This window comes from Jaculus jaculus, chromosome 6 (genome assembly GCF_020740685.1).
Source record: "Jaculus jaculus isolate mJacJac1 chromosome 6, mJacJac1.mat.Y.cur, whole genome shotgun sequence".
Classification (NCBI taxonomy): domain Eukaryota; kingdom Metazoa; phylum Chordata; class Mammalia; order Rodentia; family Dipodidae; genus Jaculus; species Jaculus jaculus.
The window spans coordinates 40,390,770-40,414,782 of NC_059107.1; the positions used below are offsets into that span (position 1 = coordinate 40,390,770).

At 48.9% G+C, this 24,013-nt stretch overlaps 1 protein-coding gene across 6 annotated transcripts in view; it reads right to left on the minus strand.

The window, feature by feature from the left end:
* Positions 1–661: 661 nt before the first annotated feature.
* Positions 662–24,013, minus strand: part of Grip2 (glutamate receptor interacting protein 2) — a 95,608-nt gene continuing 72,256 nt past the window's right edge. For 4 of the 6 annotated variants that reach the window (XM_045153328.1, XM_045153329.1, XM_004671695.2 and 1 more), the window contains 10 exons: positions 22,526–22,592; positions 22,289–22,434; positions 21,442–21,586; positions 16,410–16,549; positions 15,698–15,877; positions 14,521–14,692; positions 13,440–13,551; positions 5,430–5,573; positions 3,867–4,013; positions 662–2,808 (listed from right to left, as the gene is read on the minus strand). In XM_045153328.1, the coding sequence (XP_045009263.1) occupies positions 2,650–2,808; positions 3,867–4,013; positions 5,430–5,573; positions 13,440–13,551; positions 14,521–14,692; positions 15,698–15,877; positions 16,410–16,549; positions 21,442–21,586; positions 22,289–22,434; positions 22,526–22,592 (1,412 nt within the window). In that variant the 3' untranslated portion in view covers positions 662–2,649. Of the gene's footprint in view, positions 2,809–3,866; positions 4,014–5,429; positions 5,574–13,439; positions 13,552–13,588; positions 13,830–14,520; positions 14,693–15,697; positions 15,878–16,409; positions 16,550–21,441; positions 21,587–22,288; positions 22,435–22,525; positions 22,593–24,013 lie in introns of those variants that run through there. The other 2 variants (XM_045153332.1, XM_045153331.1) reach the window with 2 other exon arrangements.

Below are 24,013 nucleotides of genomic sequence, written 5' to 3' on the forward strand. Positions count from 1 at the left end.
TGAGCACCTGCGTTCAGATCCCTGCAACTCACCACGGTTAATCTCTGGTTGTCAGCTTGCCAGGATTTAGAATTACCATGGAAACAAGTCTCTGGCCATGCCTGTGAGGGATTTTCTAGATTAGGTTAATTGTGGTGGGCAATACCATCCCATGGGCTCAGGGCTGGGGCTGGGGAGGAGAGAGCTACGCGGGTGTTGGCACCCACCACTCTCTGCTTCCCACTGTAGATTGCACGTGGCCAGCTGCCTCACGCCCCTGCCCCCTCTCTCCCTGCCATGCTGGACGTTGACGTTGCACTGTTAGCTGAAACAAACCTCTCCTAAGTTGCTTCTGGCCATGGATTTGGTCACAGCAATGAGAAAACATACACCATGTAAAGCCAAGTGCTGTAGTGAGCGTCTGTAAAGCCAGCATGCCTGCTGCTAGAAGGGAGGCAGGGACAGGAGACTTTCCTGGAAGCCTGCAAGTCCAGCTAGCCTGATACATGCAGCAGTGGACAATGTGAATCCTTGCTTCAAGGTAGAAAGCAAGAACCAGCACCTGATGTGGTCCTCTGACCTGTATTTGCATACCCTGGCACACATGCATGCTAACACACACACACACACACACACACACACACACACACACACACGAAAAAATGCAACAGCCTGCTCTGGGTGTGTTCAAGTTATTTTATTAAAAATTCATCTCAATAGTACTTGCCTCCCCCCTCAGTTGCCGTGACCCCTGTGGGATAAAGATTTACATGTGGGCCCCCAAAAGACCACAGAAGGCCTGTGCAGTGTGGCCTATGGGTGGTTGTGCTTCCCGAGAGCTCTTAAGAAACCCCATATAGAAAAATACAAGGAATATGTTCTACTCTTAACCAGAGAAAAATACAGCTTTGGGGATGGGAGTATGTCACAGCGGTGGCACCCCAAAATGCATAGGCAGGCAGGATGCTTGATGGGGAGTGCGTCAGGGACATCAAGTGTGGGCCAAACACCCCTGTGAGAAGCCAGAGGGTCTATTGCATATGAGAAGGCCGCTGGCCATGGCTAAGAGGTCCACACACTGCTGGACCTGATTGCATATGTCTGGGAGAGTGGAAGAGCCTCAGCCTGAGGAGAAGGGATGGGAGTCAAGGAGATGTGTCTTTCCTCACCTGGAGTCCTCAAGTGCAATGCCAATCCCCAAAGCCAAGAGCCCCGAGAGTTCAGCCACAGCACATACAAGCCCAGAGAGGCTTGGCCAGCTACCCATGCTCTGGCTGCTGGCAGCCAGAAGCCATCTCTCTGCTGGGCTATCCCCCTATCCTCGAAGCTGAGGGCTCTTGGCTTTTGTTTGGTGCCCCTGTGAGGAGAGGGCAAACAGGCACTGGGCAACCCAGCCCCAGAGAGATCCTCAGAGAAACCACAAGAGGCAGGGCTTGGGGAAGTGGAGTGAAAGGTGGAGGACGATTATGGTGGAGAGCCAAGGGGTCTCAGCAGGCAGCTAGGTGGTGATGACCTGGCCTTGGCTGGGATTCATCTGTCTCCTCACATCCACCTTGATGGACCAGAGTGGGAGTCCAACCCAGAGAGGTCACCCAGCCAAGGATGCAGCCAGGAGGAAAAGAATGGACTCTTGGCCCCGTTTGGTCTCGTGGGCTGATTGTTTGTCTGGCCTACCTTGAGCCACAGGGGCGGGGAAAGCAGGGAAGTTGGGGTGGAGGCCTTGAGCTGGGCAGAAGCAAAACCAGTCCTCAGACAAGGATGAAGCCCAGCCCCGCCCACTGGGCAAAGCAGCCTGTGCCCTTCTCAGAACGGGGTGTCTACTGTAGAAAGCGAAGAACCCCACTTACGAGTACTAGTGCTGCCAGGGTTTCCCTGGGAACAAAATTACTCGACCACTTCCACCCCTGTCCCTCCTTGTATCCCTCCATTTCACTGCCAAGGTTTGCCATCCTTGGCATGGGCAGGTGAATGGAAGGTTCTGGGCCTTTTCTCCCCAAGCCATGCCCTCCTGGGAAGGATGACACGAGCTGAGGGCGGTGTGCAACAGGAGGGCTGACAAGTTGCCCAGGGTTCGGAACCACCCATCTCAAGCCACTGAGGCTGAAATGACCAAGCCGCCTAAAGGAATCTCAGTGTCTCCCGGCTCCCTATGCACCCCGCTCAGGGCCTTCCCCAGCGGGGATGCTGGAAGTCAGAGGTTCTCAGAACCAGTGAGGCCCAAGTGCCAGGATTCCAGAGCGGGGAAAGCTCTGGCTCTCCCTGTGTCACATCCTTCATGGTGACGCGGTCCCTGTGTGATGTAGTTCTGCCCAACAGCGGCATCTGAGACACAGCACTGGATCCCCTCCCAGCGCAGTCCGGCCCCAGCTCGCTCGCCTCCTCGGGAAGGGAACGCCTCACATCACCTTATTCCAGCCCCCAAGCTGAGCAGGGCTCCCTGTTCCCACTCTGGGCTTCTCCCTAAGGTGGCTCTGAAGGGCCTTGAGGACCTCCCACCCCCGGCCTTTCTCCTGAGTGCAAGTGCCAGCCCCTTTTGGGTGGGACTCCTTAAGCTTCTTAGAGACCCAAACTGAGGTGACTCCATCCCAGGCTTGAACTCTCCAGACCCACAGAGGGAAGAGTGGGAGCCGCTTCTCCGACCAACTTCATGATGTCTGGGCCGCACACTCCTCACAGCATCCGGGGACTGCTGGGGCCCGGCACACGTGGTGTCCTGTGGCTCTGTGCCAGCGGGTTGCGGCTGACAACCAGCTCCAGGGTGTCACCTGCCTCTGCCAAGAGTGGTACAGCCAGGCAACAGTCGAAGTCCCGTGTGCGAACGTGATTGACCTGCACAACACACAGCCAAGGGACAGAGGGCTGAACGGTGTGACTTCCCGAAACGTAGCCCTGCCAAGACCTAGGGGGCACTTGACACTCGCGTATGGAGGCAGACACTCCTCACTAACCTCCTCAGTCCTGCCATCAAGGGTGAGCTCCTGGGCTGGGGAGATGGTTCAGCAGTTACAGGTGCTTGCTTACAAATCTGTAGGCCCCGGTTCAGTTCTCCAGTTCCCACACAAAGCTAGATGCACTAAGTGGTGCATATGTCCGGAGTTTGTTTTCAGCAGCAGGAAGACCCTGGTATGCCCATACTCTAGGTCTCTCTTTCTTCCCACCAATAATTAAATACAAATATGTATACAAAAGAGAAAATTCTAGAAAGGGGCCAGTGGCCCCTAACACCTGCTTCTCTTACTTAACATAAAAGGTAGACCACACTCTGTCTCCTGCCTAGACTTCTTAACATTACTTTATTTTATTATATTTTAAGCAAGCAGTGCTGGTTTTTCATTCTGAGATGAATTTTTCCCTTTAGTAGAAATGCAAATTGAAAAATCCTCATCAATTTAGAGAAAACATGAATTAAGTAAATATAGAGCAAATGTGGGGAGAAATGACAAGGGAGTGAAAACAACAAAAGAAAGGGTGGCCCGGGAGGTGAGTTAGGTGTAACTGCATTTCCCAGGCGCCCTTACAATTAGGCCGGTCATATGATCAGTTCTGGCCAACAGGCTGTGAAGGGATGAGACAATGGCTGTTTTTGTGGGAGGTGGGGGGCGAAAGTAGAAAGATGTGTGAATTCCTGAGCTATGGAGTCTGAGGAGGTCACGTGTCTCTAGGGGCAGCTGTAGAGGAGGGAGCCTCCCGTCAGCAGGGAGCCAGGCCACCCGCCTGTGAGTCCAGGGCAAGAGGAACCCTGGCGCTGGCCTGCGCTTCACTGAGGCTGGGAGGGAGTTGGTCACAAGCCTCACCTGCCCAACACCGCTTGCCTTGCCATGCGCTTTCACAATGAGAAGGCCGAGGCTAGGAACAGTTACCCAGCTGCATGCCCACCCCTGCCTTACCTGAAGGAGCCTGTCAAAGGGCCGCAGGCCTCCGTGCTGGGCTGGTCCATCCGTACGCACGGTGTGGACATAAACACCTTTCTCCAGGAGGCCATCTGAGACACTAAAGCCAAAGTCATTCCGCACAGGGTCCTTGTGCAGAGTCACCTGAGGGGAAAAAAAAGAGGTTCCCCAGAACTCTAACCTTTGCTTCAACCTCCACTGTACCCCTAGGATTCAGGCCCTGCCCACTATACATTGCTGCATGCCAGGCTGTTCTTGGCACCCTGCCCAGCCTCCTCCTCACCACCATGACCATCTTCCAAGTCACAGTGCTTATACACCATAGGGTCCTTTAAAAAAGGGCCTCCCTTCCCATACCTTGCACGGACCCACCACATTATCTCTGCCCCAAGTGAACCTCTGGCCTGTGCCTGGCTCTGTGCTGATCATATGGCCACCGGTGGGTGGCAGGAGATGCCTTTGGGAGGGTACAACGTGTCTACATGGTGACACCGTCATCTGGTATCAGCAGGGCCCTTGTGGAGCCGCATCTCCACAGACCCTCAGTGGCATGGCGCAGCGGTTTGTATAATGCTTGGTTCCCAGCTGATGGCAATGCGGAAGGCGGAGCCTTGCCACAGGAGGTGTGTTGTTGGGGGTGGGCTTCGGGTAGTCCCACCAGCTCCCCTTGCTAGCACTCACCTCACTCTCTTGCTGCTGTTTCTACCTGCTGTGGCAGAGCTGATATCCAGCCTCTGCTCATGCCATGTTTTTCCCTGCCATCATGGAGCTTCCTTTCGAGACTCTGAGCCAAAATAAGCACTCCCCTCCTTAACCGGCTGCTTTTGGTGGGGTGTGTTTTGTGCCAGCAATGAAAAGGTAACTACAACATGTGGGATTTGCATAAAGCCAGCGCACATCCTCCCATGGTTATTTATTTATTTATTTGAGAGAGGGAAAGAGGGAGGGACACAGAGAGAAAGAGAGCATGCCACGGCTTCCAGACACTGCCAATGAACTCCAGATGCACGTGTCACCTTGTCACCTTGTGCATCTGGCTTACAATGGGTACTGGGAATCCAACTGAGGTCCTCTGGCTTTGCAGGCAAGTACCTTAAGTGCTAAGCCATCTCTCCAACCCCCCTCCCATGGGCTTGAAATCGCCTCCAGATGACTTGTGAGACCTCGCTCAATGTCAGTGCTATGCAGGTAGTTGTTATCCATGACCAAGCTGTATCCCTGTGAAGTACAGGTATATTTTCTTTTTCTGAATACCTCTGGTCTATGACTGACTGTGGATGCAGAACCTGCAGTCAGGAAGCACCAACCGTACACATATCTACATAGGTGCTATGTAACCTTTATGTGTGCATATGTATGCACTTGCATACTTAAATATACTTGTATATGCATAAACACATGTAGAAGAAAAGGAAAAGTAATAGTCCATTGTACATCGTGTGTGTGTGTGTGTGTGTGTGTGTGTGTGTGTGTGTGTGTGTGTTAACAGTTGTGAAAAACCCAGCAGGTCCTTCTGGCACCAAGACTCAGGGCCAGGCCTCCTGTATCCCCAGCACACACCTTCTGCATCTCTAGAGATGAGGGCAGTAGCAGCTCCCGCAGGTCTCCAGCAGATGCTCGGCCCTCCCGATTCTTCTGCCAGGGCTGGGGACCAGGTCTGCTGTCCAGGGACACCGCGGGATCTGGGCCTGTCATGATGGAGGCCTGTGGGGACATGGCTGTCTCTCAGATGCCTATTCAGCTACTCTATGAGGCTCCACTCAAGCAGTCAACATCTGCCCACAAGTTGGGTGCCAGCCTCCAGGTTCAGAGGTGGCTCATTAATCAGAATGATGATCTGCAGTGCTAACCCTGCTCTGCACTAGTCTCAATTCTAAGCACCTTACATGGTTAACACATTTGATACACTGCAGTGTTGAGGCAGACACATATCACTTCATGCCATTTTACAGATAAGCAAATGGGCTTAGAGAGAAGCTATTTGAACTCAAGGCCTGGCTTCAAAGTCAGAGTTCAAAATCACTATGATTACTTGCTTATCATAAATGCAAATAAGAGAAAGACAAGGGTGACCGACAAGGAACACAGGAAGGGCGAGCTTAGGATGGGATGAGAGGTCATGAGAGTCTCCAGAGCTGAGATCAGACAAGAGGAAGAGACAGTGGAAGAATGTTCCTGACAGAGGGGGCATTGTGTGCGAAGCTGCAGCACTGGGGGCCTGAGGAAAATGGGATGAGCCTAGAGGACAAAGCCCCCTGTAGCATACTGCAAGAATGTGGGCTGTTGGGGCTGGAGAGATGGCTCAGCGATTAAAGGAGCCTGCTTGCAAAGCCTGACGATCTGGGTTCAAGTCCTCAGTGCCCATGTAAAGCCAGATCCACAAAGTGGCACATACACCTGGAGTTTGTTTTCAGCAGCAGAAGTCCTGGGGCACCAATCTCTCTTTCTCTCTCTCTCTCTCTACCATCTATCTATCTATCTATCTATCTATCTATCTATCTATCTATCTATCTATCTATCATCTATCTGTCATCTATCTATCTATCATCTATCTATTATCTATCAATCAATCTATCTATCTATCTTGTGCATGCACATGCATATGTTCACATACACACTTTCACTCAAAAAAAAGAAAGTTTGTGGACTGCATCCCAAGGCGACAAGCAGGAAACCCTGGAGGATGCAGTCTATAAGCAAGGTCATAGGAACAGCTATGCAGACGCAGGCCTATCGTCCAGATGCCATGCGGAGACTGCAGAGATGAGAATGGTAGCTGGTGCGGGCGTGGAGGGACTGTAGAATTGTCAAGACTAAAGATGAAGGTCCTCTGGAGAAGGATAAGGATGACGGAAGGGTCAGGACTATGGGTTTGCCTGACTGAGGAGTGGGTAGAGTCAGAAAGGCAAGCATGCAGGCTGGAGAGATGGCTTAGCAGTTAAGGCATTTGCCTGCAAAGCCTAAGGACCCAGGTTCAATTCTCCAGTACCCACATAAAATGTACAACATGGCAAATGTGGCTGGAGGCCCTGTCACACCCATTCTCTCTCTCTCATACATTAATAAAATAAGAAATGCAAGCATAAGGGCTGGAAGCTGGAAGGTGGGGACACCCATGGGTCACGGGCAGGAAGCTGAAGTACTAGGAAGATTGACCTCTTACTTGTGATGTTACCCAGTGCCTCTACATCTTAGAAATTTCTCTTTTCGGGAGGCAGAGGTAGGAGGGTCGCTGTGAGTTTGAGGGCAACCTGAGACTACATAGTGAATTCCAGGTCAGCCTGGGCTAAAGTGAGACCCTAGCTTGAACCCCTCCCCTCCCAAAAAAGAAAGAACTTTTTCTTTTCATGTCCATCGCAGTTTCCATTACAGGGCTATCGTTCTGTCTGGCATTGAAATTCCTCCAAGGGTAGGGCAACTGCAGAACAACCATCTTAGGTCCAAGCTACTGTGGAGGAGAAGACTGAGACAGAAACCCAGCAGGAGGGGCACGGATGAGCTTCGAACTGCTCCTCTCCTCCGGGAGAGCCAGGACGCAGCAGGAGAACAGAGGCTGGGACTCTTGGGCTAAAGCAATTAGTACAAGGTAGAGTCAACAATCCAAGTATCCCTGACTCTTAGGATAGTGAGCCTCCAAGACTTGTAGGAAGATGCAAATGAACTTGTACAGGGAGCTCACACCTGTCTCCCACACATAAATACTTAGATTTATTTTTTATTTATTTATTTATTTATTTATTTATTTATTTATTTATTTTCTCTACCAACTAAGCTACATTCACAGCCCCAAACTTAGGTGATTTTATTTTATTTTTTCTTACTTTTTTTTTTTCAAGGTTGGGTCTCACCCTAGCCCAAGCTGACCTGCAATTCACTATGGAGTCTCACAGTGGCCTCAAACTCACAGCGATCCTCCTACCTCTGCCTCCCAAGTGCTGGGATTAAAGGCGTGCACCACCACTCCCGGATTGGATTTTATTTTTTTAAATCTTAAAGCAAGAAAGAAAAAATAAAATACAGGTATGAATAATAATCAATTGTTTAGTGGAATTTAGAAGCCCGAGGAAGGTACAGATCTGAAATGTACCACTGAGGAACATGTTGAGCACTAACTCAAAGCAGAATGAGATCCGCCATCTCGCTGCTGAATGGAGAGCAGAAGGGTCTCCTTGCCAGCCCAGGGCTACGGAAGGTACCTGTCCAGACTAGGGTAGGGGAGGAGCATTGGAGGCAACAGCCATAGAGAAACACTGAGCTGAGAAATTAATGTTGGGAGGGAGAGATGGCTCAGTGAGTAAAGTTCAGCGTCATTAGACAGGCCCTGGACTAAAAGGAGATCACAGAGACGGATGGACACAACAGGTGTGAAGTACAGCAGAGCCAGCTGGATAAGTTCTCAGTATTAGAAGAGAATTTATATATATATAAATACTATATACTATATATATACGGGTATATGTATATATATATAGTATAAATTTATATTATAATAAATTATAAATGTATGTTACAATATTTATATTATTTATATAAATAAATAATTGTGAAACACACACTCATATAAGGAAATAGGGTAGCTAACTCAAAAGCAGGTTATGGGCTGGGGAGACGGCTCAGTTGGTAAAGTGCTTGCCTCGACCTGATTTCCATCCTCAGAATCCACATAAAATGGCAGGCATGGTGACATGCTCCTGCGCTCCCATCACTGGGGAGGTGGGCGCAGAAGAGTCCCCAGGGCTTGCTGGCCAGCCAGTCGAGCTTAGTTGGTGAGTGTCAGGCCAATAAGACACCTTTTCTCAAAAAAGATGGACAGGAACTGAGGAACACCCGAGGTTGTCCTCTGGCTTCCGCATGTGCACACACATGCATATGTACCCACACATTCACATGCCTTCATGTGTAGACATGAGTATGTACGCATGTGCTCTCTGACCCAGTTACCTCAAAGAGACATGTATATTCCCTTAAGCAATAACAGTGAGAAATCTATAGGTGATGGGAATGTTGTCTTCGTATTTTAATTTTGCTTATCTCATTTTAAAAGTTTCACATCCAATTTAGTATTAGGTACAAATGTATATCACTTCTACAATAGTAAATAGTTTTAAGTAAAATAAATGAATTAAGGGTACTCACTATAAGTATAAAAATGAAATTGAGGGGCTGGAGAGATGGCTCAGCAGCTACGAAGCCAAAGGGCCCAGGTTCAATTCCCCAGGGCACATGTAAGCCAGATGCACAAGGTGGTGCATGTGTCTGGAATTCGTTTGCAGTGGCTGGAGGCCCTGGTGTGCCCATTCTCTTTATCTATCTGCCTCTTTTTCTCGCTCTCTCTCAAATAAATAAAAAGAAAAAAATGAAATTAAGGGGTTGGGTGTGGTGGCACATGCCTTTAATCTCAGCACTCAGGCATTTGAGGCCAGCTTGAGACTACATAGTGAATTCCAGACCAGCCTGGGCTAGAGCAAGACCCTACCTTGAAAAGCCAAAATAAAATAAATAAAATTAACAATTTCCAACAGGATGGCAGAAGATGTGAACAGGAATGAAAAACTTACCTGTACAAGAAAGACAGGTGATAAGAAGAGGTATAGAGAAAACATACTACACAAGAAGTATGTATAAGGGCTGGATGATGGCTCAGCAGTTAAATGTACTTGTTTGCAAAGTCTAATGGCCACATTTGATTATCCAGTACCAATGGAAAGCCAGATGCACAAGTGGCACATGCGTCTGGAGTTTGTTTACATGGCAGAAGGCCCTGGAACAATTCTCTCTCACTTTCTTTTTCCTTTGTGTGTGTGTGTGTGTGTGTGTGTGTGTGTGTGTGTGTGTGTGTGTATGTGTGTGTGTGTTTTGTTTTGTCCAGGTCCTGTCTCACTCAAGCCCAGGCTGACCTAGAATTCACTATTTAGCCTTAGGGTGGCCTTGAACTCACAGGGATCTTCCTACTTCTGCCTTCCAAGTTCTGGGATTAAAGGCAGGTGCCACCATGCCTGGTTCTCTCTCTCTCTCTCTCTCTCTCTCTCTGTCAAATGGATACATTGTTTTTTGGGTTGTTTTTTTTTTTTGTTTTTTTTTTGTTTTGAGGTAGGGTCTCAATCTAGCCCAGGCTGACCTGGAACTCACTATGGAGTCTCAGGGTGGCCTTGAAATCACAGCAATCCTCCTACCTGGATACATTGTTTTAAATTGTTTATAATATGTTGAATTGAGTTTATGTTGGTAATGACAACAAATACATACCAGCTTTCCTTGCCTTTAAGAGAATCAGCTGCCCAAGGTACATACCAGACATGTTTAAAGCAATGACACAAGTTTGAAATAAATAAATTGGAAAAAGACAAATGTTACTAAAGTAAAGCTGAATGAACAATATGAGACAAAGTTTAATTTAAGGTAGAAAGTACAGAACAACAGACAATACTGAGAAAAGGAAAACATGACTAAGAAGTTATAGCAATCATGGATTTATATGCAACCAACAATTTAAACTCGAAGGACAGAAAGCAGAAATTGACAGGATGTGAAGGAGAACTTGTCAATCCTACAACTGTGCAAAGTTTAGCATCTCATCAACAAAATAAGGATAAATAGTACTATGCAAATTAGTAATGGTGTAGCTGTGAAGGAGCTTGCCAACAATTTTTACAACTTGTAGCACCTTACACCCAGCAGAGTAGAATTCAGTTTTTCTCGGGCATGAAGCATGCATTAAAGCTGATTACATTCTTTTTTATTTATGCACATGTGTATAGGCAAATAAATAAGTGTGCAAACAGTAAATAAATAAATATTTAACAAGAACACTACAAACAAAACATGAAGGTCATAGCCAAAGCAGTGTTTATAGGTAAATTCATAGCCTTGAAGATATTCTATGTGGGAAAAGAAGACTAAAAGTTGAATAGCTAAGATACCAGGAAAGGATCATTTCTTAAACATAAAGTACAAGGACAATAAACACCAAAGCTAAAAACACAAAAAGAAGTAAGATAGGGGTTATCTATTTTCTGGGACCCCTCTCTATCTCAAAAGATGTTACTTTCACTTTTCATAAAACTTTGCTTGCTTAAAAAAAAAAAAAAAAAGGAATATGGCTGTATGGCTGGAGAGATGGCCTAGCAGTTAAGGTGCTTACCTGCCAAGCCTAAGGACACAGATTCAATTCCCCCAGTACTCACATAAGCCAGATGCACACGGTGGCACATGCATCTGGAGTTTGTTTGTAGTGGCTCGAGGCCCTGGCACACCTATTTCTCTCTCTCTCTCTTGCCACACCCCCACTGGCCTCTTTATAAAAATGAATAATAGCCAGCTGTGGTGGCACAGGTTGGTAGGGAATTGCTGAAGAGGCAGAGGCAGGAGGATCAGGAGTTTGAGGCCAGCCTGGGCAAAAAAAAAAAAAAAAAAAAAAAAAAAGAGTAACCATTTGGTGCTGAGAAGTGACAGGGAATGTTCAGCACTGAGACATCTCCGTCACACCCTCCAAAGTTCAGGGTCCCTTGGAGAAGAGGTGGCAGATCAAAGGTAAGAGGCAAAAGAAGGGTAGAACTGTTTACAATACTGTCTTGCAGACACGAAATGGCCTTGATATTCATGACCTCACAGTCCTGACACTGCCTATGCAAGACCTTCATAATTGGAGGGAAAAAATAATATCAAAATAGGAGACTAGATGGAAAGGAGAAGGTTGATTTAGTGGAGGGGGAGTTTGGGAGAGGGACAGTGGGGTATCATGATTTATTGTCTATACTTCCAGAAATTTTCAATAAAAAGTTTTCTTTTGGGGGGTGGGTAGAGTTTCACTATAGCCCAGATAGACCTGGAATTCACTATGTAGTCTCATGATGATCTTCCTACCTCTGCCTCTTGAGTGCTGGGATTCAAGGCATACACCACTATCCCACCTAATAAAGTTTTTTAAAAAATCAAAAGTAGGGCTGCAGAGATGGCTTAGTGATTAAGCACTGGCCTGTGAAGCCTAAGGACCTTGGTTTGAGGTTCAATTATCCAAGACCCACATAATTCAGATGCACAAGGGGGTGCATGCGTCTGGAGTTTGTTTGCAGTGGCTGGTGGCCCTGGCGTGCCCATTCTCTATCTGCCTCTTTCTCTCTCTGTCTGTTGTTCTCAAATAAAAAATAAATAAGTAAATAAATAAATAAACAAAAGTAAACAACATGAACAATAGTAAAACCAAAAATGAATCCTTCGAGGTACCTGGTAATTGGCAAAATGGGTGGAGGGGGAAGCAGCACCAGTTAGCACTATTATCAAGCTCCCACCAATCATGGGCTACAAGAGGGCCTATACCTATTAAATTCTCTCTAAAAACCAATGGTTATCCCGTTTATCTGTTGGTAACTTTACTCTCCGTTGGAGAATCTGCTTCTCTTTTTCAGATAGATGCAGATCCTAAGGAGAGAACCACCCCATTATACCTCAAAATGGCCCCAGCTGAAACTAGGAATAATTGGCGAAACAAGCAAGGGTGCTGTTTTCTTGGTGAACCTGGTACCAGCACAAGGGTGAAGGAGATCGACACAGAGAACAATCAACTCCTACCAAATCAGATATCCAGAGACACGGAGGCTCCCAAGACCTCATCACTGAAGCAGACCTAAAATGAACCCAACATTGTTCAGGGAAATTTTGCAGAAGAGGGGGTGGAAAGAATGTCAGAGCCACACGTTGGGTCATGATACGCAGAAACATTTCTTCGTTCCTATAACTGAGAGCTAACTCCACAATGCATAACCCATATACCCCAACAAGGAGGGGCCAGAGGGAGGGGGAGAACAGGGAGGAGGCTAACAATGGTACCCACTTGACTGTATTCACTGAGTACAAACTAATTAATAATAAAAGAAAAGAACAAGATGGAAGTGAAAGCACACAGACCAAGAAAGCAGAGGTTTAAGCTGAATGGAACTGCTCCCAAGACCGAGCTGCTAAGGGCTTTATCAGATTCCCTAAGGTTCCTGTTATTCCCTGTTCCTTGTGTGGGCAATGCAGAACTCATGTGACTCTGTAGTCATTTTGGCCTCCTGGATTGTCATTGATGGTCCTGCCCACATGATTCCTTGGGGCTGTCCACACATTGCCCATACCCACATAGAAAGCAAAATACAAGCTGGGCATGGTGGCGCATGCCTTTAATCCCAGAACCTGGGAGGGAGGCAGAGGTCAGAAGATCACCATGAGTCCGAGGCCGCCCTGACACTAAGTAGTGAGTTCCAGGTCAGCTTGAGCTAGAGCGAGATCTTACACAGGGGACAAAAAGGAAGCAAAATAGCCTTGGGATACCTCCACGTGTTCTGAAGATATACTTGTGAAAGCATACACACATTCTCAACACACACACACACACACACACACACACACACAATGTCCATATGCCATGCACCATAGTGCTTTCAATCACACCTGCACGATTTCCCATGTGTGGGGTTTGCAGTCACAGTGTCCAGATGAGAGCTCACACACCCGTGGAACACGCGAGCACGATCCTTGCACATATACCCCAACGTGCCCCCACACAGTTTCCCATGGGCCAGGTGACCATACCTCCAGATCCCTCAGCAGTTCTGACTGACCACAGGACTCCAGGTCTTCAAGGGCCTCCCCAAACATGCTCCAGAAGCCCTCCTGGTGGGCACGGGTGGGGCCAGGGGCTGGGCTGCAAGTAGGAACCACAGCTGTCAACTCCTGGCAGGGAAGGCGGGTGGGCTGGGCCTCAGGAGTCCTCCATGCCTGGGGCCCCAGCGTAGGGCTCAAGGGGCCATAGGGCGGGCGGGCGGGCGGGCAGGTGTCTTCAGTGGCAGTGCTGGGGCCCCAGGGGCATTGGTTGGTGACACAAAATGAGGGTAAATACGCAGTTAGGGGTGACCAGGACTGTTGGTGGCCGGTTAGAACAGGGACAGATGAGACGGGGTGGAGAGCGGTGACACGGGACGCCTGGGAAGAGAGATAGACGGACAGAAAGACAGAGAGATCCATAGGATAGCCCCCAGAGGACAGCCCTCAGCCCCACCCAGACACATGGCACCATGGTATAGCCACAGGGACAGAGCTGGAGCCAGCCAGTACACAGACAGATGGCAAGGATGGGATGTTTGTGCAGCGGAGGCCTGGAGGAGACCCGTCATGTCCAGCCTGCACAGTGTAGCGGGTTAGCAGCTCGCACCAAGCTCAATGAGAAGGCCAGAGTCTTTGACATCACTCCGCACAGTTCCCAGAGCCCTTTGCCCTTGTCCCAGTCCTTGGTACTGTGGATTGCGAGCCTTTTTCGCTTGCTTTTCTTGCCAGGCCTTCCTCTCTCAGAAAAAATGATGCAAGCACAGAAGGGAGGGTGACCCCACTTTCGGCAGGAGTCATGCACAGGCAGCATGCATAGACCAGGCTGGCGCCCATGGATTAGGGCTGGCAGGTGACTAGTAAACAATCCCAACCTACGGAGGAGTCTGGGTTCAAGTTCTGAGTCTACCATTGCTGTCTGACCCATTCTACACCGCTGCCACTGCCCCTCTCTACAGGATGGCTTTCCCAGCCTGGCCTGGCCCAAGGTACTTCTATCCCCAGTGCCTCCTGGTCCAGACCCCACTACCCTCCCTAGCATCCCCACCCTTATGGCATTCCCACCACAGACCTCACTGGGGGCTCCCAATCCCCCTCCTCCTCCTCCGGGAAGCTCTCATCAGCAGGGTCTGGCATGTAGCTGGCACCCCGGAGCTCCGGGGGTGGAGGGCTGCTCCTCAGTCTGCTGGGTCGCCACTCCTGGGAGGTCACACTTCGGGCTGCTACCTGTGGAGCGTAGGAGCCTGGCAGGTGGAGAGAGAGAAAGAGAGAGAGACAATGTGGCCACCCCTCTGTGAAAGCCTTGCCCTCCCCCCCCCCCCCCCCGCCTCCGCCCGCCCTATTTCCAGCAATGCCTGGCTTGAGTGATCAAGAGGCTCTCGGGGCTGTCAGTGCGGCACTCTCCCTGGATCTCCTGGTCATCCAGAAGTTAACTGTCACTCCAGGAGCCTGGCTAGTTCTTAGCTTAAAAGGGAGTTCCTTCCTTCTTCCTCCTCCTCCTTCTTTTTCAACTTATTTATAAATATTTTGAAATTTTGGAGGATTTCTAAGGCAGAGTTTGGAACTGTTTTATTTTCTTTTGGAGATGTGTGTGTGTGTGGGGGGTGGGTATGGCGTATACAGGCATGTACATGAGCACACGTGCAAAGGCCAGAGAGCATGTTGGCTTCCCGTCCTACTGGAAGGGAGTTACTTATTGGAGCATGGCTCAACCCCTTTGGGAGGAGCTCTGAAAGACCCAGGGAGGAGCTGAGGTACTGCTAGGGGCTGGCACTGAAAGAGCCCACGGACCTCATGTGCAAACCAGGGGTGGGAGCTGTGGCCCTTGTAGGTCTCACTGCCAGATCCTGGAGCTGGGATTCCAGGGGCTCAACCGCAGACCCCTGGACAGCTGACTGGGATAACCTCCCCTGGGCCTCCGCCACATGGGCAGGGAGGCCTCCACCCAAGCTGGGTCTGCTAGAATGGGGTGCTTTCTGTTATCTGTGCAATGAATATTACTTGAGCACCTACTCTGTGCCCAGCATGGGGATAAGGAGGGAGACAGCAGAAATGGGGAAACCCTAATTCAAAGACAGGACAGTGGACCATGCTGGGGAGAGGAGCTCTAGGAGTGGAGGACGGGGCCAAACCAGGTCTCTTCCAGAAAATGTCCCTAAAGGATGGAGCTAGCTAGGAGAGAAGATACCAAAAGGAGTAGACAGTGGGATCAAACCCACAAACGCCTGCCAAGGCCCTTGGTTAGGTACCTGGGTCCCCAAAGCCACCCTCTGTGGCCGAGCTGCCCCAGGACTCCACAGCACTGTCCACACTGGGCACAGCAGGTGAGAAGCGGGTGGTCAACAGGCCTCCCTTGAGGGCTTCAGATGGGTCCTCATCCATATCACTGGCTTCACTGAGGCTACTTGACTTGTGGGGGAGCAGGGGACCTGGAAAGAGAAGTGTCACCTCAGACTTCTTGGACTCGGGCACTCTGTGAGCCTTAGTTTCCCCACATCTGTGAAGTCCAAAAACTCAATACACTGGTGAACTGCTGCCACCATGTGGGTGGGGGGTATACTACTAAGCAAACCCATTTTACAGATGAGGAAGCTGAGGCTTCAGAGGCTGAACAGTATACCAAAAATCACACAGCGAGCAAGAGTGAAGCCCAGATTAGAAGATCCCAAGATTTAGGCTTCTTCATGCTCAAGGGAAACTGAGCCATACATAAGGGGGGACATGAGGCATCTAAAGGGGCAGAAGGTGATAGGAGCATGGCCTGGAACCAGACTGTCCCCAAGCCCAGCAATGTGGCTGTGGCACATTACTCCCTTCTCTGAGTCACCACTTCAGCTGTCCTAGGCAGCCCCCTCCTCCAGGACAGTGGCCAGGGCTCTGTGAGGTGGCACACACATGCCATGGCCCAGGGCTGCCCTTGTTCCATGGGCTGGGAGAGCCCAGGGGTGGAGCAAGGCTTACAGTCCAGCTGCTTCCTGATCTTCAGGGTGACCGTCTCGCCAGCCACCTGCAGGAGGTGGATGGCCTCGCTTAGGGGTCGGCCCTTGAGGCTCACGCTGTTGATGGCCAGGATCCGATCCCCCACATGGATGGCACCAGTCCTGAGGAGCAGACATGGGGCACAGATGGCCTTGGAGGGTGGGGTTCCTGCCCTCACGCACCCCATGGGAGCCCCAAGGCAAAAACCTGGCTGACTCCAGTTAAACCCAGCTGTTAAGGAGGAAGGAAAGGGAGGTGTGGTGGGGCGCCTCTGTTATACCAGCATTATGAGATGAATGCAGAAGGATTATGAGTTTGAGGCCACCCTGGGTTACAGAGTGAGTCTCTTGTCTCAAAACTAAAGAACTCTCTCTCCTCAAATAAATAAATAAAAATAAAATGTTTTTTAAAAACGGGCTGGACAGATAGCATAGCAGTTAAGGCGCTTGCCTGCAAAACCTATGGACTCATGTTTGATTCCCTAGATCCCATGTGAGCCAGATGCACATGGTAGCACATGCACCTGGAGTTCGTTTGCAGTGGCTGGAGGTCCTGGCATGCCCATTCCCTCTTTATCTCTCTCTAATAAATACATAAAAATAAAATATTTAAAGAGAAGGAAGGGTGTGACTTGAGCCGCACTGTCAGAGGTATACAGGCTAGAATTTGGGAGGGGTTGTTTAGCACAAGTTTTAAGAACCATTCGTGTTTCATATCCTTGCTGCCAAGCACAACTATGTGATCCTGGAACAGCTTCTTAACTTCTCTGAGTCTCAAGTCCTCCTTCTGTAAAATGGGGATGATAATCTTTATTTTATTTTCAGATTATAATTTGAGGGGTGGATTCATTCTGTCTAGGGGAAACCCTTGGCATTCTTTCCTCCTGAGCCTCAGTTGCCCTAGCTGGAGAAAGAGCCTAATCCACAGGGTTCAGCTGACCTCACAGCACTGCTCTGACCATGCAGTATCCTACCTGGACATCTGCTCAGTATCACCTAAGGAGCTTTTTGAAAAAGCAGCTATCTGGCCACCACCTCTGACTAATCCGATCATTTCTCTGGGTCACAGCTAGAGAGCGCAATGCTGGCAGCACAAGACTGGGGTGGAGAGGTGGGAGCTGTGCCCGGCTGCAGGAGAGACGGCTCAGCAGCTAAGGCTCTTGCCTATGAAGCCTAAGGACCCAGGTTCAATTCCCAGGACCCATGTAAACCAGATGCCAAAGGTGGTGCATGAGTCTGGAATTCATTGGCAGTGGCTAGAGGCCCTGGCATGCCCATTCTCTCTATGTAACCCTCTCCCTCAAATAAATAAATTAAAAACTAAAAAAATAGAAAGAGGCAGCAGAGGGCTAGGGTGAGGAATGTGGAACCACAAATGTTGTTTTGAGTGGGAGCTTAGGGAGGTGGAGCACCTAAGGGTCTGGGGAGCAGGGGTCAGAGCCCATAGCTTTAAGAAGGGGGCTTTATAATACACAGCTCCCAGCCACAGGTAGCCACTGAGCCTCTATAATGTGGTTGGTCCAAATAGAGATGGGCTGAAAATCTAAAATATATAATAGATTATGAAGATATAGTATGCAAAAAGAATATAAAGTATTTTGTTAATAATTTTGAGTGACACTGGGTGTGGTGGCACACGCCTTCAATCCCAGCACTCAGGAGGCAGAGGTGGGAGGATCACCCTGAGTTCGAGGCCACCCTGAGGCTACATTATGAATTCCAGGTCATCCTGAGCTAGAGTGAGACTCTACCTCTAAAAACCGAAAATAAATAAATAAATAATAAATAAATAAAATAATTTTGAGTGAGGTTACGCAGCAGTTAAAGACACTTGCTTATAAAGCTTGACAATCCAGAATTGATTACCCAGTAAAGCCAAATGCAAAAAGTGGCACATGCATTGAGTTCATTTGCAGTGGCAGGAGGCCCTGGAGTGCCCATTTCTCTCTCTCTCTCAAATAAATAAATGAGGTGTGCTGGTGGTGCACACCTTCAATCCCAGCATTTGGGAGGCAGAGGTAGGAGGATCATCATGAGTTCAAGACCACCTTGAGACTACATAGTGAAATCCAGGTCAGTCTGGGATAGAGTAAAACCCTACCTCACAAAACAAAACAAAACAAAACAAAAACAAACAAGTAACCATTTTTTTTAAAAGTGCCTGTAGGCTGGAAACTGGAGAGATGGCTTAGTAGTTAAAGGTGCTTGCTTGCAAAGCCTGATGGCCTGGGTTCAGTTCTCCAGTACCCACATAAAGCCAGATGCGTAAAGTGGTGCATGCATTTAGAGTTCATCTGCAGTGGCAGTAGGCCCTGGTGTGTCCATACTCATTCTTTCTCTCTATCAGCTTCTTTCTTTCTCTCTCTCTCTCTCTCTCTCTCTTAAATAAATAAATAAATAGATGTACATTTGCAATGCCTGCTGGCCTTGGTGCAAGTTGCAAGTATCCAAATATATCTAGATTCAATAAGTGGTACATGCATCTGTTTTTTTTTGTTGTTGTTGTTTTGTTTTTTGAGGTTGGGTCTCAGTCTAGCCCAGGCTGACCTGCAATTCACTATGTAGTCTAAGGGTGGCCTCGAACTCGTAGTGATCCTCCTACCTCTGCCTCCCGAGTGCTGGGATTAAAGGCATGTGCCACCATGCCTGGCACATCTGTTTTTTTAATTTTAATTTTAATTAATTTATTTTTTGAGGTAGGGTCTCACTCTAGCTCAGGCTGACCTAAAATTCACTACTCAGGGTGGCCTCGAACTCATGGTGATCTTCCTTCCTCTGCCGCCCAAGTGCTGGGATTCAAGGTGTGTGCCACCCTGCCAGGAACATCTGTTGTTTGTTTGCAGTATATAGAGGACCTGGTGCATGCACATTCATACAAGCAAATAAAAATTAAAAATAAAAATTCAAGTGCTGGGAAAACTGGCTATTCACAAGTAGAAGAATCAAGTTGGGTCCCTATTTATTACTCTGCACAAACATCAACTGAAAATGGATCAAAGACCTTATGGTGTGAGACTTGAAACTTTGAAATCATAGAGTGAAAGCACTTCAAGGTCTGGGCATAGGCAGACTTTTTGGAGAGAACTCCAATAGCTCAGGGAACAATCCTAAGAGCTGACAAGAGGAATTGCATGAAAAAGGAAATAATCAGTAGAGTGAAGAGACAGCCTATTGAATGAATGAGAGGAAATCTTTACCAGCTACACATCAGATGGTATTAATATCTATGATGTGTAAAGAAATAAAAAAATTAAACACCAGAAAACAAATTCATCCAATCAATAGATGTACAAATGAACTGAACACAGTTCTCAAAAGGAGAAATACAAATGGCCAATAAATACTTGAAAAGTGTTCAACATCCAGAGCTACCAGGGAAATGCAAATTAAAACTGCTTTGAAATATCAATTTGCCCAAGTCAGAATGGCTACTATTATAGAAAATAAACATTTGGTGATAAGGATGAGGTAAAATAGGAGCCCTTATTCACTATTGGTGGGAAAGTAAACTGGTACAGCTACTATGGAAATCAGGTGGAGTTTTCCCCCAAACACTAAAAACAGAACTACCATATGATCCAGCTACACCACTCCTGGTCATATACCAACCAGAGTACAATTTACTACAGAGATACCTATACATCCATATTTATTGCTGCTCTATTCACAATAGCTGGGAAATACAGCGAGCCTAGATCCAATGCATGAATGGATAATGAAAATGTGGTGCATATACACAAAAGGATTTATTCAGTCATAAAGAAAAAAGAAATAAAAACACTTGCAGAAAAAAATGGGGTGGAACTGTAAATTGTTATGTTAAACAAAATGAGCCAGACTCAGAAAGACAAATACTGCACTTTTTCTCTTATATGGAGAAATTAGATTTAAGTGTGTGTGTGTGTGTGTGTGTGTTCCAGTTATGAAGGCAGAAAAAGGAATGAGAGAGAAGAGATCATAAAGGGGTGGGGATGAGGAAAAAGAGAAAGGACAGTAGAAAACTTGTGACGTGAAATCAGAAGGGGACTAGCAAGAGAGGGACAGGGGTTGATGAGGGATGGGGTTGGAGGGGGCTGAAAAAAGTAGTTTAATGACATGTATGGAAATGCCACAATAAATGAAACCCATTACTTTGTATGCTAACATAATACGTGCATACTTAAGTTTTACTTCACTTTTTGACTGTGGCTACTAGAAAGTTCAGGATGGGGCTCGGATGGCTTTGCAGTCAGGCCGCACTGAGCTGCTCCTGCAGGGAAGGTAGTTGGGCATCTGCACGCTCGGCTGAAGAGCCACGGAGTCCATGCGGCACTCACTGGCCCCTGCAGTCGGCCTTGTGTCTAGCAGGGGCTCTCCAGGAGCGGCTGCGCCCTGGTTTCTGATCTGCTCTGCCACCCTCCCCTGTTGCACTGCAAGCTCAGGACCTTCAACTCCATGGAACTCTTCCTTCAGGACAGGATCTTGGGAGGTCACCCTTCCTCTTTTTGAATCACCCCTTCATAGCTCCCAGAGAAAGCTGGAGCTCCCCCACCTGGGGTCCAGCCCACCTCTGCCTACCCCGCCTTGGGGCAGCCAGGACACCCCCCGCCCCTCAAGGCTTCTTCCTTGACACAGCATCAGGGACACTTCCCAGGGGCAGGCAGCACAGCAGCTGCAGTGTCTCAGTGGCTCTGTGTTGCTTTAACATCAAAACCCTCACAGTGCTGACCCTGAGGGTGTAGACCCATCTTCACCTGGGTCAGGGTGTCTGCCGGCTGGTCCCTTCTGCCTAGTCTGGTTCCCACTGGTCTGGCTGGTCCTGTCCACTCTGGTCCGCTCAGCCCTGGACCAGTGCACCCACTGTCGGGGTGATGAGTGGGCTCCTAGACAGCAGAACTGACCTGCTCTGTGTCACTCAGGGCGTTGATGTTGGAACAGAAATCAGTTTGGCTGATCCCAAAGCCCAGCTCCGGCTCCCTGGGGGGTCCCCGGGGGTCCCCAGGCCCTCCCTGTGTCCCCACTAAATCTCAGCTCACCTCTCGGCCAGGCCTCGCTTGGTGAGGCCAGAGATGACAATGGGGTCAAAAGGTTCCTCGGTGCCTGAGATGGTGATGCCCAGGGGGCCACCATAGCGCTTCAGCTCCACAGTGTAGCTGACAGCCCCCGAGCTCTCGTGTTCATCTGCAAGGGGACAGCCTGAGGTGAGGTGAGGATCTGCACGGGGCAGGGCAGGGGCCACTGGCACTCATTCAGCCTATCCAAGCCTCGCCTATCCATCACACAACCAAGACAAGACTCCAAGGGCACAACCTGGAGACTTGAAGATCACATGAGCCCCCCCGCCCCCCCTCTGCTGCCCAAACACCATTAAGAGAATAAAAAGTACAGCAAAGAAACAAGGAATTGACACTTGAAAATACTGGTTCCACACACCACTCACAATAAGACCAGATGTTTGGTGAGGTGAAGAGAACAGGAGGGAAGGGAGAAAGGGGAAGAGAAGTAGTAAGGGAGGGATAGAAGAGAAAGGAAAGAAAAGAAGGAAAGGCAAAAGAAAGAAAAAAAAAATGAAAGGAAAGGGGAGGGGAAAAGGAACCTGCTCACCCTGGCCCTCTAGGCCAAGGTAGGAGCCCCAGCCTGCCCCTTTGAATCAGGGGTTCCCTCTCCATTGGCGCACCCCCTCTTTTGTTTGTCTCTCCAGCCTGAATATTTCTCTTAACCTCCTTCCTGTCCCATTCACCCGCATGCCTACTCCTCTCACTGTTCCTGTCCTGAGGACACAGTGAACTGGTGACGCAGGTCTGGAGGGGACAGCCCCCACCCACCTAGGGTCTCCAGCAAACTCTCCCCGCCACCCTGTCACAGGGCGGCGCTCGTGCGCACCCGAGTTGTCCTCGTCCTTTCGGATCTTCAGCTTCACCAGGTCTTCACACTGGCGTAGGATCTGCACCGCGTCTTCCATGGGGCAGTGGTCCAGGCGGATGTTGTCGATGGCCAGTAGCTTGTCGCCTGGCTCGAGGGTGCCAGTCCTGGATAAGCAGGGTGGGGACGGAAAGAGCCTGGTGCATGCTGACACGGCCCTACCCCACACAGTCGAGGCAGGCCCAGGCAGTGCCTCACCTGTGAGCCACGCTGCCCTTCTTAATGTCAGAGATGATCAGAGGCTCTCCTCGCTTCCTGCTGGTCGCTGTGGTGGCGGGAAAGGAGCCGAGTCTTACCTCCAAGGGCCTAGGCCCAGCGTCTGGGTGAGACTCAAGAGGACAGAAGCCACTCATCACTGCTGGTGCCATTGCTTTCTGACTAGGTGGCCATGAATAAAAGTGCTCCTCTTTGTGCCTCAGTTTCCCTTCTGTAAAATGAGGTGGTGCCCCACACCTCATGTGGGTGGGTTGAGGTTTAAATAGGTTAGGTAGGGCCCAAACCCAGCAGAGCTGCCTCTTGAGAGGTGCCAGTGAACATCAACCCCCACCTTTTTTGTTGTTGTTGTTTGGTTTTTCGAGGTAGGGTCTTGCTCTAGCCCAGGCTGACCTGGAAATTCACTCTATAGTCTCAGGGTGGCCTTGAACTCACAGTGATCCTTCGACCTCAGCCTTCCAAGGGCTGGGATTAAAGACATGTGCCACCACACCCAGCCTTCAAACCCTTCTTCCTTCTGCTTGGTTCCTTCCCCAACAAGCTGTGTTCAGGAAAAGGCTGGAGAGCTGTCTGTGTGGTTGTGGCCCAGCAATAGCTCAGCCCCAGGCAGACAAAACAGCCCTCCATCTCCCTGGCAGCTGACAATCTAGTGATTAAAGGTAAGCAAGAGCATCGAAAAGTAGGCAGGTCTCCATAATGAAGCACAATGCACTGGAGAAAATTAAGACAGAAGGTCTGCATGGAATTCTAGCAGTGCCACCTTAAATCAGAGGGCTGGGAAGACTTCGCTAAAGTGACCTGCTTTCTTCCTTTCCTTTTCTTCTTTTTCAGTTCTAGAAATCAAACCCAGGACTCTGTACACGCTACTGAGATCAGACCTCAGGTGACAATTGAGTAAAGACTGAGGAAGGTAGAAGAGCGGTCAGGGGAAATAGCCCACGTAAAGGCCCCAGGGCAGGAAGGAGCAGAGTAAACTCAAGCAACAAGAAGGAGGCCAGAGATGACTGGAGGGGTCTAAAGGAGAGTGGGAGTGTTTGAGCTCAATGGCAGGGGTCACACGGACCAGAGCACAGTTGTGTCTTAATGGCCATGCAAGGGTTTTACCTTTTGCTCAGTTGCAACTTTCCTATGTTTACAAATTCCTTCCTTCTTCCTTTTTGTTTTTTCCTTAGCCCTCACTGAGCTAAAATTTGTGGCAATCCTCCTACTTTTGCCTCACAACTGTTCAGATTACAGATGTACACCATCGTACCCAGATGGACAGATGGCTTAGCTGTTAAGGTGCTTGCCTGTGAAGCCTAAGGACCCAGGTTTGATTCCCCAGAAAACACGTAAGCCAGATGTACATGGTGGAGCATGCATGTGGAGTTCGTTTTCAGTGGCTAGAGGCCCTGGTGTGCCCATTCATAGCCCCCTCTCAAGTAAATAAATAAAATATTTTTAGAAGTGTTTTTTGTTTTTTTTTTTAAGAGA